This window comes from Galleria mellonella, unplaced genomic scaffold (genome assembly GCF_026898425.1).
Source record: "Galleria mellonella isolate WM207_F2 unplaced genomic scaffold, CSIRO_AGI_GalMel_v1 utg64, whole genome shotgun sequence".
Taxonomy (NCBI): Eukaryota; Metazoa; Arthropoda; class Insecta; order Lepidoptera; family Pyralidae; genus Galleria; species Galleria mellonella.
In genome coordinates, this window is record NW_026442133.1 from 4882758 (window position 1) to 4909874 (window position 27117).

Here is a 27117-nt window from a genome sequence, read left to right on the forward strand (position 1 = left end):
CGTTATCATAAAAGGATCATCATCATACCAGAGGGAGACTGTACAAAAAGTTGTTATTTCATTTGCTTGGGCACCTCTGTTTCATTCGTGTTTCTACTGTGAAGCAGTTGAGTTTGCATGGCTGTATTTCGGTTTGAAGGGTGGGATATGACAGTGAATTTACAGGATACAGAGAAATAACACCTAAGTCCTCAGGAATGGCAACGCATGGGGGGTATTAGGATGAAACAGTATACTGTGTTATGTAATGATTATGTAATTATTAAATACTGTGGAGGTCCTGACTATCGGTGTATATTGTGCGAGTGATGACATTAAGGTGTGTTAATGAAATGACCATATCGTCATTGTCGTAGAATACTGACGGATATATATATATATATATATTTAATATTTGTCAGATCCGTCTGTATTCTACGGCTATGACGATATTAGGTATTTATACATAAAATATATCTAGGTAGTCATAATGAGAATTAATTCCATTATTTGATGTAATAGAGTTTAGTCGGTTTGGCAAAACTCCATTAATTTGTATTTTGAAAAAATCAACTAAACTCTGATGACAATAGACAAACGACTGTAATGAATAGCTGTTTACAAGAAGTGGGTTTCTGTCTAATAATTTGAAGCTTATTATTACACGTAAGATAAATTACTTATATTGGATATTTATACATATGTACAACATTAGATAAGTAGGTACATTTATATTGCATTATATATTACTGTAATAAAACTACCGCGGAAACAAAAGGCAGGAAGATAATAATATATTTAATCTGTATAAGCTGGAGGTTAATGTATAAAAAGAAGTGAGTACTCGTATAATGTATAAAATGAAGTTGATTGGCTATTGATTGATTGTGATAAAACTCGAAGGCTGCCATCCATGCGGCGAGGCAGCTGATGATGTACCAGTGCGACCTCAGCATGTAGTGGCGGCGTGCGGTGCTGCGTGTGACGGTGTGACGCAATGCGCAAGCGCAGACGCGGTAGCGCCGTATACCCTCAGTCAGCGCCTACCACTCGTCGAGCTTCATAATTGTTACACAGACGAGTTCAATAATTAAGCGATAAATATACCAGCACTGTGGCGGTGAGAGGAGGGCGGCAGTCGAGCAGTGGCCGCGTTGCGTATCACACACCCGCGCCGAGTGATGGACCCGAAGCTCGTTCGACATTTTTCTATCGGAGGCCGTAGGAATCTCACTTGACTGGTTCCCGCGCAGCACTGCGTTAGTGCGCCGCTCTGGTGAACCCTTTCGCTTGTAAATGTGCCGATATTTACATATGCGCGCTCGATCTCGCATCGAACTTTCGATCTGCGCCCGTGTGTCGAGTGGTGTCGCCCGCAAGCTGGCTGCCGCCGCAACCGGCAAGCACGCGCCGGCGCTGCCGCCCCAGCGCGCTCACCTCCTGCACAACGTGCAATGAGCTACGTATGTTATTTTACATGTAGCATTGTTTGCCATCTCATAGGAGCTATTATATACCTGACACGTTTAATAAAAGTATTTGCAGACCCAGAGACAAAATACGGAAACCCACACAAAATGTATCACGGTTAGAATGGTTATGGAGGACTCTAAATCATAGATTAAAAACTAATCACTGCCTAATTTAAGTCTTACCTATGATATCTAAATACTGATAATATTAAACTTGACTATGAAGTATTTTAAAAATTAATAAATAAATTAGCAATAAAAACGTAACACATGTTCGAATACATGTAGGTAGGCAAATTCCTTTATATATCTAGATATTTATTATAAGTCAGTAGGTATATATGCATGTAATAAGTAGATGAATACATTATTGTTATTGTTTTAATGATAATAAAATAATCACAGACGTAGACATATTGTAAATTATTACCCTGCTCCAGTTAAACGTCTGCAATGATAAGGAATGACGTTTTTGGTATAGTGCACATAATTTGCAAGACTTGAGATTCATCCAGAAGAGTACTTTTATAAAAAAAATATATGATTAATATAAATTATGTTAGTTTTAAACATTTTTAAATATAAATATAACGTTTTTGATAGTGTAACGGTTTAATACTCTGACTCTCGGTGGTTGCGGGTTCGATCCTCAGATAAGATAACAGTATATATTTATATCTGTTTGTCAGACCGTCAATTTTATATACATTTATTTATTAAAATATATCTTAATGTTTATCAGTTGTTTTGTACCCATAATACTAGCTATATATATATTCTGGCAATAACTACTGTGGTAAAAGAAGGATTTCACTGATAAATATATTAAGATAATGGTGACATATGAAATTTATATTTACATGCAAATGATTAATAGTAAAATACTCAAATAAAACAGAAAACACGCAATTTAATGTTTTGTTAGCTGTAATTACGTAGAAATCATCGTAAACAGGAAAATAAATAAATTTATATTGTTTTAATTGAATCAATCTATGCAAGGTATAACTGTAGCAACTTTAGAATACAGAATTTTTTGTATTTATTGATAGATATAAATGAAATGGTTTATATTTATATACAAATATAATATTATATAGCAGCAAGATATAAATACTTTTAATTACAGATATATCTTCTAAATAATGTTTGAAATTTGTGTTTAACACACGTCTTGGGAAACTGTAAGTGAAGTGAGCAATTTATACATAAATATATAAATAAATAATTGCGAGATACCAGTGAGGAATGATAGATGAGGATGAAGTCAGGTTCGTTAGACAATATTAATGATAATTTCTAGAGGGAACCACATGAATATCCATCTGAGAAAATATATTGCTGCCAACGTGGCCACTAAACCCCATTACTAACAATTTCTCCTCTTAAAACCTTGATATTAGGTACTTTACCATCAGAAACATTAACTTGGCTAAAAAGTCCTATACTAGAGGGGCACATTGTATAAAAATAGTTAGTTTGTATACCTCTATTCCATTTGTGTTTTTAAGTTTTTTTAGAAATGGCAACGCATAAGGGTTACCTTTAATGGGAATCCCAATCTTTTCTGTGATATTCGTAATGCTCTTCATGTCTACGTCTATAGGACTTAATGCTTACTACTTTTGTTACATAGGCCATTAGTTTGCTTGCCTTTGGAAGTTGCATAAAAGAAGTAAGTAGTAACACGAGTCTTTTGTCTTCCGCATATTGACATACATCTTGTTCAGCCCAGTTTCTGTCACAAGGCTCTTCATACCTAACTATAATAAATGCATTTACATAGTACTCAAAAAAAACTACTAAATCGTAACATTCAATTTGTGAGTCAATCTGATTGAAACTGGTCCACTCCGTTATAAATCGGTCTTCTTATTGAGTTACGAATATTCCATATACTGAAAATTTATCTAGTTCTTCGAACAGTGTGAATGTGATCTAATGTGATAAGGAGATAAAATTCAAAGTATATATCGGTTTCTAGGATCAATAAATTCGGTGTTTACCTATATTGATGGTAGGTTTTCAGTAACATAAGTAAGTATATATAGGTTCATCTCTCCAGATATTTCTTCTGAGAAATTTGCAATTCACACATTGTAGTTTTAGCGCATCCTAGATACATCATACAAAATGGTGTTATGTATAGTTATATATTATAAAGAACTAGATACATCCCGGAACTTCGGCCTTAGTCGTATCGTGATGTTAAATAACTTATAACCTTTTTCAAGAAATGAGCTGTTGAAGGCAAAAAGAAATTTTCAAATCCGACCGATAGTTCCAGAGATTATCTCGCTCAAATAAATAAACTCTTCTGCTTTGTTATACGTCATCTGTGTACGTGCAAATGTTTATAATATTTCTCACGTGGTTAGGAGCAAAAATTGTGAAACGGTCAAATTCAAACTTTTGTGGTCTGAAATTTGCTAAGATGCTCTCGATATTACAGATATTTGTTTTAATTTTATCTATTGAAACAAAAAGAAAGTGTAAATACACTTTCTGATATCAGGATACAGATGCAAGTAAATGAGATAAGCGAGGATTTTAATGAAATCTTTAAAAGTAAGCATTAGATACAATTAACTCGTTATACCAATTATAATCTTCATCTACATTTATTAAGCTAATGACTAGACCGAAGATGTGGTGCAATTGGTTTCAATTATAAACCATAGACCTTATAATATTGTACATAGGTACATATTGCGATAAATTTCTAGGCTAGATATTTTTAGAAAAAAAAATGCTTAATGTCAAAAGCTCAAAGCTTAATTGTACTGAATATTTAATTAATACATCTGTTAAAATACAACAAAAAAAGTTAGGTATAACTATACCTAAACAAACATAAAGGTAATGACATTACTTTCGTCTTTTTGTCAAAGTCTTGGGGTAGAATTTGTAAATAGCATAGTTAGAATTAGTCTATTTAAAAGTTCAATGTCGGACTTTACTAAAGAATAAAGCGCCTTTAGCCTGTTGGAGTAAAAACATTTAATAAAACTATAAAATGCACTGTAGATTATATCAATCAATCTGTTGCGAATATTAATAACGATCTGAACAGCATTCTGGCATGGTCGTCTAACTATGGATTAGCTGTTAACTCTTCTAAGTGTCATGCTATTGTAATTGGCAGTTCTAGACAATTATCTAAACTTAATGTTAACACAATGGCACCAATTACATTTAACAATTTAGTTATAAAACTAAAAACTTGTGTTAAAGATCTTGGCCTTTACATAGACTCATCACTCAGCTGGCCACATCAAGTTGCGGAGGTGAATCGCTCAGTTGTTGCTACTCTACGCTCCTTATACCGCTTTAAAAACTTTTTGCCTATCGCTACAAAAATTAATGTTATTGTTCACGCCCTAATTATGCCGATTATTGATTATGCTGATGTGTGTGATCCAAATCTTAATGAAGATCTTCTCGATAAGCTGGACCGTCTTCTCAACCAAGCCATTCGCTTTATCTTCAACCTCCGGAAGTTTGATCATATTTTTTTTACCGGTCTCAGTTGAAATGGCTTTCTATTCGTCAACGCAAAAACGCTAGGACTCTTTGTAACCTCTACACTCTTCTTCGAAACCTCCAGTCTCCTAACTACTTAAGCAGTAAATTCCAGTACCTTTTTGAAACTCACGATCATAACCTTCGTTCCAGTAATACTCTCCAACTATCTTTCCCCTCTCACCGTACTGGTTTCGCTTCAAACTCTTTTCTCCTACATTCTTCACAACTCTGGAATGCGCTTACTGATGCCATTAAGAGACTACCGACTAAACCGTCTTTCAAAGAAACGTTCACGCTCACTTTTTTACTTTATCCGAGCAGTAAGTGCTTTATATTATTCTCAATTTCGTGTATAATATAGTATATGTCATATATGTGTAAGTATATTTGTTATTTATATATATTTATTCGTTTATATATGTAATTTTAGTATGTATGTATTTCAATAATTATTAGTACCGCATTGCGAGTATTCTGACACTTCCCTAAGGAAGAATGAGAAGAAGAAGAGAATGCTTTTAACAATAGTTCGCCATGTACACATATTTGTACTAATGAATAAATAAATAAATAAAAGACAATGCTAAAAGGCAAACGTGGACGGCTATCTAATTATACCTAAAAAGCTAGGTACTATCTATACTATCATTTAATAAATCAAATTGGAATTAGTAAAAAAATAATATATGTGTTAATCTAGCATATTCTTTTCTATGTATTAAATTTCATTCAAATCTTCAAATCAAAATTATTTTTAGTTATAAAAATCTAAACATCTTTAGAAATTTTAAACTTTACACTTTGTACAATATTTGTTACTTTTTACGAGAATGCTTTCATGTTCGCGACACCGCGATAAACAGTTAGTTTTTTACATAATTAAAATTGTGTTTAAAACCAATTAGTTTGATTTCAAAACTAAACTATTACGTCAATTTTAATAAAAAAAATATGGAACCATTCTGGAAGTATCCTTTCAAATAAAATAATCATTTTCCAAATAGGTCAACAATTGATAATGTATGTTTATTAACATAAAAAATACTACCAAATTAAGAATCTCTTTCTTTTTGGAGTCGATTGAAAAGAGGTTCACTCATCGTGCTAATTATATTAATATATTTTGTAGTTGTATAAAATGTTACTTTACGAAACTCAATTTCTAGCTGTCATCATTAGTATGCGTGATGACAAATACTATTAACAAACTAATTAAACACAGAGAAGGTGATAGGCTCATTAAAAGTTGGATTTTAATATTAAATACACCTACCTACTTTCATCATAATTAACAGGCGACAATAATTTTACTTAAATATTTGTAATTAAGAACCTCTTAGCAGTTCAACACAGAAGTTATGCCACATAAGGAGTATTGTTGAGTTTTTAAACCTCTTTTTGGACGTCATTTCATATTTACGATTACTTTTCTAAATGTGTTAGGTATTAGTTACATTACAATCCTTTATAATTTTGTTTTTAATTAATTAGATAGGTCTATTTTTTTATCTTGGTCCAGTTCATGTATTACCTAACGAAATTCGGGAGGGGGGAGGGTCTTGTAAAACGCTTCTATGCGTTAAATGTATGGGAGAGGGGTTTGAACAATGCTTTATGTAACATTGTCTTTTCTTTAATAAAACAAGGCTACAGAAAATGTAACGGCGTGTTACATGGGGTGGACGGAGGGTCAAAAATATAAAAAAATATCGTTACGTAATATTTGAATGTCTCCGTACTAGTTAGGTATATGTAAAAATTGAATATGATAAACGTTCTTAAAAAAAAGAATATAATAAACTACAGAACTATCTGCACAATTAATGATATAGACAGATCTTTTTATAATTTACTGTATTATGTCACACCAGATATCATACGATTTTATCGTAACGATATAATAGGAGAGAAAACTGTATGCAATTATATTGAGATGCTTTTAATTGATCACGATAATTCATAGACGTGCATGTCTTGAAGATATTGTGGACGTGCAAAGAAATTTAAAAGTGTCTCCACACAAATGCATATTTTTATTATCCTATTTTATCGTGATCGTAAAATGGTACGGTAACGTATCGATTACTGTAGGACAAACAATAAAAGCGCTCATTAGTTAGAGAAATTATACGTTATTTATTGTTATACCAACCACAGATTGCTGCACAAAATGGCGTATTAGGATTGGTGATCATTGGAGCATAGAGAGTTAGAAGGCCTTCATTGTGCACGCTCTGTTACTCTCATTGGAACCGCCTCTTTACTCAACCGACAATCTTCTTTATTTACAACATGGAAAAAATTATTGGGATATGGTTGTAAACAAATGCAAAGAAAGAAAAGAATTTAAAACATAAGAACAAAATGAATGAATGAGTGAGTATACTTTATTTGTATTATACAATATAGGAAATAAGCAAGGCAATTTACAAACACAACGATACAATTGTATCGTTGTGTTTGTATATAATATGTAGTAAGGCGGTTTTATTGCTGAGAGCAATCTTTTCAAGACAACGTTAAGGTAATGGACTAATTGTTGTACAAGTAGGTATGATAGTACTGTATAATTAAAAAAGTATATTTTGCAAATTAAAAATATAATATTATATATATATATATATATATATATATATATATATATATATATATATATATATATATATTAATCAAATAAAATTATATAACTCCGTGCATATATGTTAAATATGTACTTAGGTACTAGGATATATAATAATAATTATAGGCACTAGGAAAACAAACTATCATAAAATAAATAATTATATAAATACAGAAATAAAGAATGCTAATATTTGAAATGAAAAAACAATCAGATAGATATAAGATAATCTTTTTGTCGTTTGAAAGCATCAATGGATTTTGTACTTCTAATGACAACAGGCAATGAATTCCATAACTTAATGCTAGAAACAGTGAAGGAATTGTGATAAAATTTAGTGGAATGAGAATATATCATAAGGGAAAGGTTTTCGGAAGAGCGTAATATTAAAGTATGGGTAGAGGAGATGAATTTAAAACGTTCTTTGAGAGTATATATCAAAATAAATTATTTGAATAACTAAATATATTCTGACCTGGTATCATATGTAAATCATTGTGGTGGTCAGCAAAAGATTGCGTATATAAGAGGCAGTTTAGAAGTTACGCCGGAGACAAAAAGTTAAGAAGTGACCCTTGTCTTGGTATAAACATGTGGTGTGCAACCTATCAAGTACAAATGTGAATACTTCTAAGGATGGAGGAAAACTCAGATTAATTGCGGATTAATTGTGTGAAACATGGTTAACAATCTGACTACATACTAATCTATGCGTACGACTACCAACGCAATATAATAATTCTAATCAACTAACCAGTGATATGGACTTCCGCAAATATAAATACATCGTAAAAATGTGTGAAAGATGATATAGCTAAAAAGGGAATAAATCCTGATATGAATGCCAACAGAATTGAATGGAGGAGATATAAAGATTATGACGATATGCTGTGTTAATTTATTATATATATCAATAAACCTTTCTACTTACTTTAAGTTAAAATTATGTTACTTATTTTTACAATTTCTATTAATTCAAAATTTTATTTAAATCTGGCAGAGATAATATAATAGTATAATATATTAAATTTATTGTATAGATATAATAATAGAGATGTATTGGTCTTAGTTTGCACACAAACGTTAATACAAAAGACTAGTTCGAACGACAAGATAGCATCTTACCTGTGATCTTACTGACGTCACGCTGACAGATTAACAGCCCTTTCGGAGCAAGCTTTGTCTTTACATACAAGCTGATCTACACGAGTTCTTAGGCAGGTTCGATTCCATGTTACAACGTGCTAATGCATATGTGTGCGCGAGTCAGGTTGGTGTGCGAACCGGTCTGATAGACCCAAGCCACCGTTCGATACAAGCACATAATTTAAATAAATGATAAAGTTTCATGCTGCGTTTCACAATTAAAACTGTTAAGGCCGTTGATAGGTTACGATTTCGTTTACCCGTTACATAATTAGAAAGCAACCAGTTGACAGATATAACCTAAACCTACCAGAGCCACGAGATTATTATTCCTTTATCTTTTATTATTTGAATTTTACTAGAATGTTAATTAGCTACATCAAATAGTAACCGGCCTTGTATTTTTCACACTTTAGTAGATTTTTATTATTAATAACACACAAATAGTGGTACGGTAGGTCTAGTACCAACCATTCCGCTATTTGTATACCCTTAGGTACGTTATCATGGTTTGGTCATTATATAAATCTGGGCATAAGTCATAATTTGATTAAAAAATTCCTATGCCTTTTTATTTCTTATTGTAAAATAAGAAATAAAAATGATGGGAATTTTTGCTTTTCTTAGAGAATCTACGTATTGTCCAATGTGGTAACAAAGACCTGTTCTGTTAGCAAATAATACAATCAACTTAAAAAAATAATTGAATTGTTTTGTTTTGTATTTAAGTGACATCTTCATCATCATCATATCAGCCATTATCTGTCCACTGTTGATCATAGGCCTCCCCCATAGACTGCTATAAGGAATAAATAATTTAGGTTACATAATATTCGACAATTCAAAACAGATTTTGCACTTTTCTTATCGAAAAGCTTACTTCGTGTTGGTCATGTTCCTTTTAGTTAAGATCAAAGTCATTTTTATAAAATTTTAAACTGTTACAACATTGAAAGTTTATTTTTTCACTTATAAATTACATACATAAATAAAAACCAATTGCCAAATATACGTAAGCGCTACTTACGCTTACTACAGAACGACTGCATCTATTTAACTTATTCTTTTTTATTGTATTTGTATATGACAGGATATAGTATGTATAAAAGAAAATGTTTGAAAAGTCTAGTCTCATTAGTTTTTCAATGTACTAATACTTGAGCGAAGCCGGGTCGGGCAGCCATTAATAAATATAACACTAATTATAATATTAGGTAGATATTATGACATATAGATTTAAAATAATCAATGAGACCCTTATTTAATTTCCTCTTATAAATATGTTCATGTTTCCTTGTAACTTCAGTTGTTACAGTTACGAGGAAATTATGTTTATGTTATTGCTAGAGAAATTAATTCTAATTATATTTTATATTTAGAGGAAGAAAACGTATAATGTTAATTCGGTTTTAATTCGTGAGCTCTACATCACATAAGGTTGTTTTTAGTGTATACTCGTTATACTGAACTAATTAGGATAGATACTAGTTGGCTGTGGTTAATAAAAAAGTTTTGGTCAATGTTTGTAGGTACCTAATTGATGCACTGTACTTTTTATTCTTAGTATTTTACATACCTATTTTTTCTGTTTATAAAATATAGATCGGTGTTTATGTATTACATTTCAGAAATTATTACATGAATAATTAAAGAGTTAATTGCAATAATGCTAGTCCTGTTTCTAACACTGTGTATAGGTAAATGAGTAAAATTGAATAATGATTAACTGATTTTAGCTAATTTGTCCATGTAAAAACATTTATATTTTCATGGGTATTTGCAAAAGCCTTTCCTAACATAGAACTATGGATGCTTTTAGATCTGGAAACTGAGTACAAAATTTTAATTTTTACACTCAATATTTAGTAGTTATTTGTTGGAATTTGATGTAATTTAGAATTCTTTATTTGTTTTTAACGTGTATATTTTATATTATTTGAAATGAAATAGAAGTTGATGTTTAATCTGATTTAATATAGTAACCGTTACCTATATATAGAATCTGTGATGATCATTTATATAAGTGAATATCGTTAGTGCAAGATTTATAGAGAGAAAATTTGGTATTTTTTATTTTATCAAGTTCCAAGAATATTACTAAAATTATATCAACTCAGTCGCTCTCGTTGGTCAATGTCGATCAACGAGGTCAATCAACATTACGTGTAGTCGTTTTTAGTATGATATTTGAGCCTATAACATGTTAAAGTGAGTATTCTCATATATTTTTATTATAATGTCTTTTTAATTTTTGCCAACTTCTATTATTTGAGTTACCCTCATTCTTCGATATCTAAAAAGATATAAAAATATGAAATTAATGGTTATTAAAAATATCTAGTTATTTATTTCTGTGTATGTATAGTATATATAAGTATAAGAAGTAACTAAATGATATAAACGTTTGTCACATTTTGATTATTAGAGAGCACTCCCCAGTGCTTAAAGCAATAAATTTAAAGCACCTATATTTGCGGTTTTTGCAAATCCGTTGTACACACGACATGCCCATTGAACTCAATGTGGCAGAGATTAAGCTTTTTGGTTTTCGGCGACTCTGATTAATTTGGTTTGAAAAAAATGTTTTCATTAACGGAGATTTAATTAAAAGGAGATTTAAATTTACATAGACAGTGTCGGTCAAATTTGACTTACGATTTTTAGGGTATATAAGGTGGAATATTACACCATTACGTTATGCCACTTTTCTTTGGTATTTATGATATCCCGATATTGACTGAATTTATATGTTATAAATGCTTATAATATCATGGAATACATGCATGTTCTATGGTAATTTTATAGAATTATCAAAATTATCAAAGCGACGAATTATGTCGTGTTTCATTTTAGATGCATCAGTCGCAGTAAAGAGCAGCAAGTTGTAGTTTGAGCATCGTAAACGACTTTCAATAAAATTTAATTATCTTATTTGGCACAAATAACATTTCCAAATTCTTGAAATTCAAGTTTAAGGTATTGACGTCATAATAAACTCATTTAAAATTTCACTTAACATATCGCACCTACATATTATTATAGTATTCCTATATAATTTTATTTCTGGTCGTGATATTGTGCTTTAGCAATGGCTTTAGCATAACAAGTTCTCAAGGTTGAGTGTCATTGCTGGTACAATATGGATGTCCCCTGTCATCAAGCTCAAATACCATATCTGCGTAATATTATAGGTAATATGATGCAATAAAATATTGTACATTTTTTTAAATTTAAACCTATAACTATACAACCCTATTTTTTTATTTGGTTTAAGTGGTTTACCAGCTTAGTATAACATTTCCAAATTCTATGGTTCTAATAAAGTTTAGTGTCGGCTGTAGGTATTATAGTAATCAAGATGATATGTGTACAATTATCCTGTGACGAAGGCCGCGCTCCATACCATTCTCAGAAGCGTTAATTGGTGTAATTACTAAGAATGATGTAATTTGGATATAAAATAATTTGGCTTAAATTGAATTGTTTATTTCAAACTATACAAGATGAAATTGATATATGTTGTTAATATGTATCTAATAGTTAACTATTTATTTCAACTAAACTAATCTTGCTTATAACTAGTATATAGTTTAGGTAAAATTATTATTTAGAGTAGGCAATTGAAGAGTAAAGTACAAGGACATTTACTAAGATACAAGAATTGGAGGAAAACGTACTAAATTTTTATATGCAAATCAAATATCTGGTATTTATATTGTAAGTTTTTATTCTAGTTGTTTAAAAAAATTTCATTCTTATGTATATATTGTTATCATTTAAATTATATTATTTACATTTATTATTATTTATTTAACATTTTCGATTAAATATTTTGTTTGTTTATTCTCCTATTGGTCTCACACATTTCTTTTAAATTAAATTTTATTGGTAACATTAGAAAAAATAAGCATATAATTACTTATTTTCTTTTTTAAAACCTGTCTTTCTGAAATTAATACTCGTATATATTTTTGTGACATTAATATATATACTTAACTAGACGAATTTGCTATTATTAATTTTAGTCACATAAAAATATGCATTCATATTTTTATTTCAACTAGGAATGGTAAACAAACTGCTGGTTATTTGAATATGAGTAACGCTTGTAAATATGAATATCACATCACAATCCAATCGGTACTATAAAATTTGCGTTTCCACTTTATAAAGTTATATGCCTTGCTACATAGCTAATAATGGTCATTTTAATTGCTTGAACTAAACCGAAACTAAACTGCTTTTGTTTTGTAGATTACTACACTATTCATTATGAGTATGCACTGTAATATGTAAAATCTTCATTAAAACCGTGCACACATAACTTTATGGCTACACACCACATGCGTATATTTAAATCAATTTTCTCAAATCATGTTTTATTTAGTTTCCGTATATTTTTGTAAGTGGAGTAAAAATATACTTTTCATATCATTCACAGCAACGTATCCACTTGCCAGTTACCAAGGAAACCGATATCTATAAATATAATGCTGTAGAGCAGATAGCTCGTGCCATATTTTCCGGAATCGGAATGCGTGGCCTTCAGCGCGATACGGTAGTAATAGCTATCATATACTATCATCAGAGTACTTAAGGATCATAATTTATGTGCTGTTAGTAATCGGAACTTTTAATGGTGTAAATTCTAAGACTTTGTGAAAATAAACATATAGAGACTAGAGGTATAAGAAAGATTTTTGCATAAACTTCACTATATTATTCGTATATTTTTAGTATAAATATAATAATGTAACTTAGTACTTTTATAACTTGTTTAGATAGAATAAAACTAAATACTGTTATGATAGAAAAATGCAGTTGTTATTTAACAGGTGTCCAGTTTTCTTAAAATTGTAATGTGACAATTTCATCGATCATTAATTCTCCATTATATAATACATTACTAAAGATTTATTTATTTAAATATTTTTCAATTATATTACAAAGACAAAATCTATATATTTATATTTATTTTAATATTATATTATTTATATTTTAAGATTATTAAAACTTTTTAAATCCAGATATCAAAGGAGACTAAACAATTACTACATATGTGCTCAGAAAATGGTAATTGTCTAAAGTAAATGTAATAGTTAACCTAACTGTCATTTATAGACATAAACAGCAACATGTCATCACAGAATGCACTATGACGCTTACGGTATCTCGCAACGGGTACCCGTTGTACTATTTAAGTTTACTACCACATCCCACTGTTAAAATTGAAACTAAAATATGAATTTGACAGTGGTATCTGATTATGAAGATGACGTTTGCACAAAGCCTTCTTCTGTGTTTACCCTTCTTCTTATTTTGCCGTGTTTCTTGTCCTGCTCAGTAGCATAATATCATTTGGATATTTTATCATTCTCTTATCGTTTTCGATTTCTCCTTCTCGCTTCGTTTCCTTAATAATAATGAATTCTCAATAACGAGTAGTAAATCCTCGGTACTTTTTCTTATAATTATAATATTCCTCCATCTATGTTGGTCATTAGAATCATGGAAGGCATTGTGAAATAAATTTTCAGACTATGCTTTAATGTAGTTGAGTGTACTGCGCTCTCGTGGTGGTTTATCGTCCAGCCTACTAAACTGACATTAGTTGTTTAAGGCTGTGGTTATCTTTTTGGTTTCTTGCGAAGACATAAGTATATCCAGTGATCCTAGGATTATTTATTTATATTGTTACAAACGTCCCTTAATATAGCATGTATCTTGAGTGAAGATACTGATGCACTAACGATATTTTGTATGAAATAACGCAACTGCGCATCCAGTTACGTGCTAGGAACATTTACAGTCTAATTCACAGAGAAACTTATGAATGCAACCATACCAACTAGCTAGGCATAGAACTACCAATTACCTACAGCAAACATTATCCTGGGTTTTATTGAAACCAACAGGAGGGACGTAATCTGCTCAGCTATTCCCGACGGTCGTTGATCTAATTGAGCATTTGAGCGGTGCGTGCGTGCTAATGGACTAATTACGTATATGAGACGTGAATTGGTGAGTCAATGTAGCAGGACGCCGGCGCCCGTGGGTGGCAGACGGCATGGCTCCGTTGGATACTGACATAGTTTGTTATCATGATTTTACCGCACCATTCTTGACATTAGTTGAGAAATGTTAAGAATTGTTTTTTTTTTCTTTTTATTACTTAATTTATAACACAGTAAATAGAGAACTATTTTTTAATTTACCTTATATTTTCTAATCATAGAAAAAAAATGAAAATAAATATAAAAAAAATACTTAGACTACTAAAATATTTTGAGTTAAAGCAATCAATCAAATAAATGTTACCTTAATTCAAGGTCTTCTAAAAACAGGTATAAAACACTGAGCGAGCAGCCTCTAACTTTCGCTACGAACAGAATACCTCGCAAATAACGGCTCACGAGAGACACGCGCCAAAAAAATAAAAAAAAAACAAGAACAGCAGTTGGTTATTTGCGCGTAACGGCTCCGGTAGCCCGGTGTACGGTAGCAATCTCAGTAATTTCCACTTGATCGCATACTTAAAATAATTAGGAGCGGAATGTTTTTATAAATGCCAGTTAAAATGTAAGTACTCTCGCAGAGCTTACTGTACAAGTTGTACTGGTAGAATATTTATTACAGTAAATGTTTTATAATGGCAATATCACGAAAAACTATTTGGTTTTCATTGCAAAACATAATACCTGTTGGAACTTTATCAGATTAAGCTGTCAGTCCACTTAATTTAAAGTTAATTTGGCTTTCTTTCAATGTTATAAAACTAAGTTCCTTGTTGTCGTGTCATAGTTGTTTCATTGTACTGTTTAGTGTTGAATTTAAATTTTAATGTCAGTACTATTATTGTTTATTTACATAATTAAAAACACAATTTAATTTATAAATTTAGTAATAAGCCTAAAAAATTACTCAATGGATATTTTTCTTTTCTCCAAAAAAAGATTCGGAAGTGCATAAAATTATTATGAGGCCAAAAATAGGAGTAGGTATATGCGTGTATTTAAATAAAGAATCATTAAAATTGTAGTCCACTGTGAAAAGACAATCATTTAATAATAAATACATAAATAATCTGTCGAATTAGGAAGCTCTTTGAAGTCGATTGTAAGCCTGACACAGTTTATACCCACCTCACCATCTGTATCTGGCACGTGCGTGGTTCTTATCAAAATACCATCTGTTGGCACCTGCCAATCGAAACTTTCAATCATTGTTCACCGATACACTCATCGTGCACACTCGCAGTGCGTATCTAACCATTTATCTCACTTATATTTATTTTAGATATCTCTATATTGTTATACTTCGAACGCAGGTGCGTAGACAGACGAGAAACGGCGTAAAAACAAAGTTATGTGCGCACTTACGTATCTACTTATCCGTCGGATGTGAAAAAGGTAACGTTTGAAATTATTGAAAGAAATGTATTGCAACGATTCCATTGACATTTCTACAAAGGAGATAAGAAACAAGAGCATCCTTCGTTCTTGTTTCCTCTTTAGTGGGAATTAGATGCGTGAGTAATGCTTTTAAAAATGAAAAGAATTTATAGATTTAGAATTTTATAGTTAATTATATTGCAATAATGCTTACTAATATTATAAACGTGAAAGTGAGTTTGTGTGTTTGTTACTTCTCAGCGCTTTAACGGATTAACCATTCATTATGAAATTTGGCATATATATACTATATGAGATGAAGAAGGACATAGATATACATGCTTTTTATCCCAGTTAATGAACATATTCTGATCATGCAGATGAAGTCATGGGTAAAACTTGTTAATTAAGACTAAGATTCTGGTTTATTTTTACAAAAACAAATACAATTTATCAAATCATTGTTGAATTGACATCTTCGTTTCATGTATAAAAAATATTTGATGTCTTAATAGACATATATACATATGTTAATTTATAAAAATAATAACTTGGCTATAATGCTGGTCTGGGTTCATTCTTGGTCCAATCTCGGTTTGGTAAATTTTCTTCATGTGAGAAACAATGTGTGTATTCACACTACAGTATAGTCACAGCATTGCCTGGGTATTTCATTCTTCATTGATTGGGTATTTTTTTCGCAATTTTGGGAATTTTCTGTATATGAAATTTTGGAGAAATGAAATTCTTGCAGAAATTTTTGGACAGATGTAAAATGGATTTGGAGAAATTTTGGTAAATTTTTGACAATTTTATTATTTGTAAACTATATAGCTGTGTATAAATATAATATAATATATCAATGAAAGTAGTAAAAAGAGGATGGGATAAGAGAAAAAAAGGGTAAGAGAAGTTAAACTCAGAAACATTATGAAGGGGTATACTTTCGTCGTTTGTTTTATTTTGTTTTTTTATTTTTAAGTTGCACACTTCGAATGGCAAACAAGCTGACGGGCGACTATAGTTTTTTGGGATATAGCAATGTGTTAGTTCTAAAAATATATATACAAACTTGTATCGAATGTGAAAAAGTGGGTAAAAGTGAAGACATCGTATTGATTTGTAGAAAAAAAAATACATTTGGGTAGAAATAAAAAATCACATCTGTTTGCAACTTTGTCCAGTCTAGTCCTAAACAATTTTCAAGTGCTTCTAGTTACCAGGTCGAGATTGGACCGAGAAAGAGCCGAGAACGTCATTGTAGTGTAAATCTAGTTTAACGCGAATACATAATCTCTAGTTTTAGTGAATTCTGCTAGGAAAAATTAGGTGTATATTAATTGTTGTAAGGTGTATATTAACTACTAATGTGATTATATGAATCCCTTTACTATACAATTTCCTATAGCAAACAATAATACAGCCTATTGATGTCTGGAATATGAGAAACACAATATTATATTTTAAAGGCTTGATTTATTTTATTGGTACTATCGACAATTCTTATAGCTTGTCTCTAAATTGAGTGAAACGCTAAGCTGATAATCAGGTGCTTCCACCCGCAGGTGAGAGCAGTAGGTATTACTCCACGTGGGGCCACTGGCCACTTATATAATAATATTTTTTGTTTCGGGTAGAAGCAGATATTTCTTTGCTTTAATGAGTATTTTGAGCTTTATGAATTGACTAGCTTGATCGGTAGTACAAAGTGACTGTGGAATTGTGCTGGAAACTTCAAGGTTTCGAATATGAATATATACTAATTCACTCATGCGTTTTTTAATTGTGGAGCAAGCTGATTTTAAGATTGGAGATAGCTGAGGAAGATTAGTGGTGAATGCATAAGTGTGAGTTTTAGAAGAGTTAAATTAGACTAGATTTAGTCGTCCCCAATCGACAACTCTGACAAGAGTGGATAATCTTGATTTCTGATACAAGATGTTAGCGTTTGATTTCTATAACGTAGACAATTAATATTAATAGAAATTATTCACATCATATTGAGATATATATATCGCTCTACATATATGTATATAAGTACATAAATTGTACTTTTAGATTAAGCATACATAGAGTGATCCAAATATTAATACCTAAGATATATTCACATTCAATTATCTGATTGCGAAAATTAAGTGATTATAATTCAATTAAATATGTAATTTGACATTTTACAAGTTACACCATAATTATCGAACTAGACACTATTAATTTTTGTCATCATCATCTTGTATTTATCTTATTATTTGGGGTCTAAGCAATGTTTTCTTTTTCCACTTATTAGTATAATTGTTTGTATTTTTTACTTCACTTAAAATGTTTATTTATAGATAAATCTATATTTATAATAAAACTGTAGAGGTCGAATGTCAGTACATAGAAAAAAAACGCTAATAATCGAGCCAGGTGGATATAAGAAGTGAAATAGGATACATTCAGATTTTTTTAATACTTTTGTTTCTCTGTTTGTGTTTCTGTTTGTACGGGCTAATCTCTGAAATTGTTAAATCGATTTAAATAAAATTTTTCATGGGAATATAAGATACCACTTATATCTCCAGTTAACATTTTAGATACTTTTAATCACGGAAAATTAAAGAGATAGTTAAAAAACTCCCGTGGGATAATTAAAAAACTATAGTAATTTATACAGCTTAGTACACAACCTACTTAAGTAAAGTTATTGTGATCTAAGGCAAAGAGTGAGAAGGACACGTCATTTGTTAATTTTGGTCCAGTATTCCCAGATATAATAAATAGATAGGTACATACATCGATACAAACTAAACAGAAATAAAAATATCACGTGGAAAAAGTCGCGGGCATCAGATAGTCTCTTATATGTTTATTATGAATATATGAATATATATTGTAAAAATTTTATGCCATTAAGATGTAATTAAATGGACTCTAGAATCACTAAAGTCATTAATCAAAAAAAAATTACGCCATTTTGGTTTCCAGTTGTTCACACCTAGTCTATTTAAATCATTTATACTAATGATGGAAATATGTGGTAAGATTCAGTAAACAATTAAAAAATGTATTATAAAATGTTTTCTCTGCTTAGAAGATTAATTACATATCCAATAATAATTATTAATTAGTTTTTTAAGGTTTTGTATCTTCAATTACAACCCATTTTGATATTATTGATTAGGTACTTCATACAGATTTCATAATTTTTCTTCAATGCTAAAACTGCTATTCAGAGAGATAATAAATAACAATATGTTATTTTAAGGGATGAAAGTGAATAATCTTATCTGTGCTATTGAGATATCAGCATATCTCAATAGGAGGAACTAGCACGTAATTGATAATAGCTGTGAGGGTGTATTTATATTAGTCAACCCATCGTGACAAATATGTCAGGAATTAACCACAATGGTTTCGAGAAAGACTCAACTTATTTTTGCCAATACCGTTAGATACAATTAATAACTACCCTCGCTCCTATCTATATCTGTAAAATATTGTATCTATCTATTAAAAATAAAATCTCTAATTGTGTTCAAGTATAAGTATAATATTTGTGTCCTTGCATAGAATGAGACCACCATATCCTCTTCCGTGGGTGTCGTAAGAGGCGACTAAAGGAACTTAACGGTCGAGAGATGGGCAGCAATGTTCCTTTTAAAATATTATCAAAACCAAACTGCGGTTTCTAACCCGCCTGCCAAGCGTGGCAACTACTGGCAAAACCCCCCTTTTTATAGAAAGGCCTATGTTCAGCAGTGGACAGCTTATACTTTCTTAAAAGATTGACAACAGTAACTCCTCTCGTGTTACTAATAGGTATTTATAGGTTGTGGTGACGAAATAACATCAGGCGAACTGCTTCCCGAGAAAAAGACACAAAAATTATTAAAAGTTTATTTTCCTCTTCCTCTGATGGGCAGCACTGTCCCTCTTTAAACATCACCGAAGCCAAATTGATGTTACCAACACGCCTGCCAAGCATGATAACTACTGGCAAATCCCCCCAAATAGGGGGAAGCATATAGTCAGCAGTGGACAATTAATGGGCGATATCATGACGATTTTCCTCTTATAGCAAATTAAAAAAATATATAGTTTTTTTTTTTTTTATAAAGATAACTATAATTGGAAATAATAGGAAGTCGCATTTGTACCGATTGAATTCTTTATTACACTATGCGTTTTTGCTAATTTCTCCGTCGTAGCAGTCGTAGCATGTCCGTAAACACGGCTACACGTTTCAAAAATTAGATAAACTATAAATATTTATTTTGTATACATAGTCATTAGGAATATATATAGAAGAAGGAATTAGTAGAAGTAAGTAATGGGGATTAGTAGCCCTATTGCTAGCATATTGCCATGTCGGGTCGACCTCTTCGCGGTCCCCCCGGAAATGGAAATGGTGCTGAGTTTTGAGTGAATTTATCACAGTGGGAAAACTAACCTGCCTTTTCACAATCACGTGTTATCCCTCACTCAAGTATCCCGCCAGCGTATACCGTTAGCGTAGGTGGTACAATCATTCCATTATAATCCATTAAAAAATATATATATTGCAATGCAATCTCCTATAACTAATACTTTGAGCAATCTGGCAATGATAGTATTTTAATGTTCATGATTTTCAGCTTTACATATTATTTTAAGGAATTATATTTCTACACCTCATTAGCATATAATTATTATAACTAGTAGGTAATAGTATATCATTACTATACTATATTATATATATATTACTAAAATAATTACTAGGTACCTACTGCTTTCTATGGAGTTCTACTTTTCAGTGATGAATAAAAAAGTGAGAATAATAATTTTGCGTAATTATTGTTGGGAATAAACTATTTTCTTAATATATTTTTTATTTTTTCCAATGGAGTTATAACCTACAGGTTTATTTATTTATTTATATGCTTTTGTACATTCATTTACAGTAGGTATATATATTTAATTAATAAGTTAGGTATAATATGATTAAAAAATTGACCCAGTTTTTACAAAAGTGATTGCACCTAAATATATGAGTTTAAAAGAATATCGTATAGATTCTTACAGTAATAAATAGATATAGACATGAAGTATTTAACTTTAAAAATTTTATTATGATTTCACGATTATGATTTCTATTAGATAAATTTTTGTTGTTAGCATTTTTTAACATTTAATTTTTAATAAGTTTCTAATAATCACAGCGGGATAGATGGGGATGGGGGGTGATGGTAGTGGGGTGTAAAGTTGAGTGAATGGTGGGGCAAGGGGCGGGGCCAGTTCGACCGGGGTGGCGGGTGCCTACGGGTCGGCGGGGGCCGGGGAGGCGGGGTGGCGGGGTGTATGCCGACGCCGCCGCGTCTGGCACGTACATCGCGCTCATTCCGCCAGCGAACAGCGCGCCGCGAGCACGCTATCACGCTATGCGCGTACCTGCTCAGTTCGCACGCCGCGCGCGACACCACTCCCGCGCTCGTCATGTTACCACACTCTGTTGTTTTGTGCCATCAGTTAGTTTGTGAACAAGTGCAGTTCCATCTGTTCCCGAAGCGCTGACCGTGCGCTCGGATCGCTCGCGAGAATATCGCGGATTTTGCGTGCCCGTCGACGTTGGATGCGTTAAAATTTCGGGTGAGTGAGAGAGGCGAGCGGTCGTGCGCCCGCGGCCGGTTTGACCGCATTATTTTCGAAATACGTACGCCGCGATCCGGTCGACCGCGCTAGAACGATCAAAACATAACAACAACATATAAATTCGGCGACGTTCGTACCATCACAACTATGACTAGATGAACACACCTATCTACTCCATTCTCCACGCCATATTCATTCGTTAGACTCCCTGAACTAGTACCTATCTCATGATAGTTCAGGTTTAGTGTGAGAAGTACATAATATACATGATTGTAGTGCCTTATTGTCAACAGAGAGTGCTTACAACCAATTGAGAAGTTTCATGTAATTAACGTGTTAGTTCGCGGCGCATCCCGTTGATGTCTTTTACTGAACGCTTTTGGAAAGTGTTCGATCGAGAAATCTATATTTGCATTACATGTTTATGTAACTTAACTGTTTCGTTTCATATTATAATCGAAAGATTCCTATTTACCATATTTTTTATTATTTTTTTTACCATAAATGCATTTTTGTGATGATATGCGTTTTCACAAATTGTATTTTTAAGAACTCGAATGTTTTGAGTAAAATTTACATAAATCAAAAGATTAACTTTCAACCTCGTTTTATTCATTTATTTATATCTGAAAATAATAATAATATGAAGTTAAAAATAAAATATTTCTATAGTGTAAGTAGATACGTGTGAAATTTTTAATATATTTATTTAACACACGCTAATGACTGAAACGGCACTTTCAGTAAGTTTGAACAAAATATAAACCTATATTTACCATCACCATTACAATTTATCAAACAATAACATCATATTTTAAGCAAAGAACTTTTTCTTCCATAAAACAGTTAGTTCCACTAATGGACAACATTACATATGTCTATCTATTGATTCAATCTGTTACTTAATTTTTTTTTCTACAAACATTTTTTTTTATTATAGATTGTAACAATTTTTGAATACTAAGCAAAGAAATATTAAAAATACATAGGGAGGAAATATGTTTTTAATTGAATTTTGTACTATGGTAATGTACCAAAACTGCATGAAAATATGCATCTAATTGAAGAGATTGATGTCTAAGATACAAGTTGGGCTTAGTTTTGACACTAATGTACTGCGCAAAATGTTACATTTTACACTTGTATATTAAACTTGGAAATTACTATATAGCATATAATATTTCTCATATTTTTTTTACATTTGTACACCTAATGTGTTTCACACCACTATGTAATTCGTTCAACGATAAGATAATGATAAAGTTCATTAGTAAAGCTACGAGTGTCTACTTTTCTTTTGATTTCTGGCTGTAATTTCATTTTTATACAAGTAGTATAGAACTATTAGCTACAAATAACTACAAAATAAGAAATTGATGTTTAATTGTAATAAATTACACAAGACATGAATACGAATTTCTAAACGTAAACAAGACAATCATAAAATCTCATGTGTTTGATTGTTATATCATTCCTCAATTAATGACGCTGATGTTTTACGAGCATAATTGATTTGTATAGCAAATTTTTCATTTATTTTGTATCAGAAAACAAAACAAAATAGTGAAAAATATATGTAAATTCAATACAATAAGCTTACCTTATTGCACTTATATAATTGTATAGTTACATTTATTAGTTGTCTTGTTTTATTCCCTATGTTGTATAATGTAAATAAAGCAATACTGATTCGCATCTTTTCCTACAATTTTGCTTTGAATACATTTTGGACACGTTTTTTTTTTAATATAAACGTTACGCTTAAGTACAGTGTACATTAACTATGCCCAGAATCCATATATTCTTGAATTAACTACTTTATTTGAATTTTTTAATACAAAGAAGCCTTTTCTTGTAATTATAAGCATAAATTTTTTAAATAAAATATAAAAATATCTATGTCTGACCAACGTGGTAAACTCATGTCGAATAGTGAAACGTTAATCGGTTATGATATTACAAAATTTCACCTATTTGAATAAATAAATATCAGGTAGATTATATAGATATTGGCAATTTTAAGAACTTACAATTTTCATTGTATGAAATGTACTTCAATAATAATGTTAATTTAATTATTAGTTATTAGTTTAATTTAATAATTTGTTAGTCCCTAATTGTACTTTTAAATTGGCTTTTATATTAATTTTATAAATATAGTTGATAAATATCTTTTATCTAGTTCGGTAAAAATATTTGTGCTATACTTAGAAAATCGATATTTTTATCTAGCGTAACGGATCCACTACAGCTAAAAGGGATCTTGGATATATAATGGGTTCCATGCGGGCGAATCTGCAACTTATCGTATAAGTATTATTATACTACATACACGTTTCAATCTAAAAATACAAATTTATTATATTGTAGTAGTTTTATATAATTTATTAAACTTTTTTACGTGTTATTAATTAGTTAATTAATTTTAAATAAAATATAATAATAAAAAAACGCTAATAAGAATAGTAGTGCGACAATCATTAGCATCGCTCAGTGTACGCCTTCCGCATAAAAACTTCCTAATTACGCGTAATGGCTACAACTTAGTATTGTACACCAAGTGCTGCAGTGCTGCGATGTATTCATTAGAAATACGCCATGTTACGAGATAAAACACTACCGGTCGCGGACAATGTCAGCATTGTCATATTACTTAATATTTTATTTATAATTTACAGTTCTCTCGGAAATTCTGTTTGTAGATATAGTCAACTACCATGTTCAAGTAAGAGATTACGCGTTATACCTACAATTACTAATTCTCAATTGAATGAATGAAGTTATGTAAACAATTATAGGCGATGATTGTCTCGTACTGATATAGATTATATTTTCATAAGTAGTTTTCAGATGTTTTTCAATTACTTGTGAATATTAATTTAAAAACTCTTTTTTATGTTTTATTGTAGGTTTAGTTTTAAATACAGTTTTTAATGTTTTAGTTTAGTTTTAATTTTAAATATTTCCTTAAAAATAAAATAATAACATTTTATTTGGTCAGAATTTAGAAATTTATTTTACCTGTCAATCTGCAATTGGTGAAAATTTATTAAAAATCTTTCGTTATATTTATATTTACTGATACTTATTTTAAACATTGTTATAGTTTTTCATTATTGAATTTATTATTTATAGATTAATGAGAAAGTCTATTTATAAATATAATTGTCTATCGTTACAGGTGGGTCGAGGAGAATTATGCGTGGGGCGTGCGCGTGCGCAGTGGTGTGCGCGTTGGTGGCGCTTTGCGCGGCCTCGGGGCTCGACGAAGAGACGCGCTCCGCCGCCGAGCGGCAGCTGCTCGCGCTGCTGGGTATGCCACGGCGGCCCGCCCGTAGTGCTGCCACGCCGCCACCTGTGCCCCGCGCCATGCGCCTGCTGTACGAGGCGCAAGGTGCCATGCCGGCCGCCGCCGCTAACACGGCCCGCTCATATCACCACACTCCCACCGATATCGACGTGCGCTTCCCCAACGAGCATCGGTTTCGGCTCTTCTTCAATTTGAGCGCTGTGCCCGCTGACGAGATAGCACGCGGTGCCGACGTCACCTTTCAGCGCGCTTCCGGCGCAACGAGTGATCAGCGACTTTTGTTATATGACATAGTAAGGCCCGGACGTCGCGGTCAGAGTGCTCCTATATTGCGGTTATTAGACTCTAAACCACTTAGGCCCGCCAAGGGCACTGTTACTACGGACGCTATAGGTGCTGTGCGACGATGGCTAAGCGAGCCTGAACACAATCATGGACTATTAGTGCGTGTCATAGAAGAAGATGCGCACGGTACAGATGCGCGAGTGCCACATGTTAGAGTGCGGAGACGTGCGTCTGAGAACGAAGAAGAATGGCGTGCTATGCAGCCACTACTACTCCTATATACAGAAGACGGTCGAGCGAGAGCCGCTCGGGAACTTGGAGAAACGCGGCTAACGAGAAACAAGCGCGCAGCCCAGAGAAAAGGGCACCGTGCGCACCATCGCCGCAAAGAAGCTCGAGAAATCTGCCAGCGGCGACCGTTGTATGTGGATTTTGCAGAAGTAGGATGGAGCGATTGGATTGTCGCACCTCATGGGTACGACGCGTATTACTGTCAGGGTGATTGCCCATTCCCGCTTGCGGACCATTTAAACGGTACGAATCACGCGATCGTACAAACTCTTGTGAATTCGGTGAATCCGGCAGCGGTGCCTAAAGCGTGTTGCGTGCCGACGCAACTCGCCCCTATTTCCATGCTATACATGGATGAAGCGAACAATGTGGTGCTCAAAAATTATCAGGACATGATGGTTGTGGGTTGTGGTTGTCGATGACGAAGGCGCCCCCCACGCCGGTGCGGACCTAATGATATCGTGGACCCAGTGTATATATAGTAGTGGCCTCGAAAATTGTACATATCTTTTTGTGTATATAATCGTGTAATTACTATTTTATTGAAACGAAAATATAATAAAACATTTAATTTGAAAAGTAAAGTTTTTTCAATAATTTATTCAGTGTGTTATTTCTAACCAATTTCAACTAGATAAAAGCAGTCCAGTAATAAGCAATGAAATCCAAACCCGCCATTTTTAGTTATTAATATCTGTTTGTGTGTTTGTTACGTCATCGCGAGAAAAAGGCTAACCAGTTTTCTAAGCAATTTCATAATTGAATAGGTATTAGTAGGTAGCCCAACTTAAGAAGTGGTGTAACGTTTTATAAGAATAGGTTGAGTGAATAATGAGATAAGTACAGTTTGATCCCTTCTCCACCCATTGTAGCAAAAGATCTTTTGCCTTTGTTAATTAAATGCTAGAGTTAATGAAAAAATCCTCTAAACAGTTTTAGTATCAGATGGACTATTTATTACAGGTAAATTTATTTACTTTCACAGTCTGTAATAGACTAGATATATTATCATGTATTATTTCATATATCATGTACATTAAAATCTGTTTAAAAAATAGCAAGCTCAAAAAGGAAGACATTCTCAGATCACCGGTATTTTTATTGTTACCCAATATGTTTATCAATTTAAAACCAATTTTGATAATTTTTTTCACAATGGATAAGATTTAATCCAATGATAGATGGATAGATAGATACTTTTTTTTGTTTTTCCCAAAAAATTAAACAAAAATAGTGTCAAACTAATTTTGTCACGATCAAAGTTACTGTTTATTGCAGAGCAAAATCTTATACTGCCTTTAATCAACAAAAGGTTTAAATAGGTTTGGATAAAAAATTCTAATGAGACCGATACATTTTTCTAGTTCGAAATGTGTGTTGTGATGTGAGTGCGTTACCTATGCCTGTAGGAAAATTGCTTTCAACATTAGGTTACCTATGATTTTTATACTATAAAATTATTATAAAACAAACATTTGGTTTTGTAATCAA

The 27117-nt window shown here is 31.9% G+C and overlaps 1 protein-coding gene across 2 annotated transcripts; it reads left to right on the forward strand.

Moving 5' to 3' along the window:
• Positions 1-819: 819 nt before the first annotated feature.
• On the forward strand, positions 820-26227 carry LOC113512299 (protein decapentaplegic). Of its 2 annotated transcripts, none has more exons than XM_026896091.3 (2): positions 820-1442; positions 24922-26227. In XM_026896091.3, exon 2 carries the CDS (start codon positions 24939-24941, stop codon positions 26046-26048), a length of 1110 nt encoding a protein of 369 aa, XP_026751892.1. In that variant the 5' UTR covers positions 820-1442; positions 24922-24938; the 3' UTR covers positions 26049-26227. The 2 variants fall into 2 exon arrangements, with proteins under 2 accessions (XP_026751892.1, XP_026751891.1); XM_026896090.3 differs by lacking the exon at positions 820-1442 and adding an exon at positions 21471-21737.
• The last annotated feature ends 890 nt before the right edge of the window (positions 26228-27117 follow it).

Coding starts and splice junctions, on each gene's coding strand:
- LOC113512299 (XM_026896091.3), top strand. CDS start 24,939: ATGCGTGGGGCGTGCGCGTGCGCAGTGGTGTGCGCGTTGGTGGCGCTT.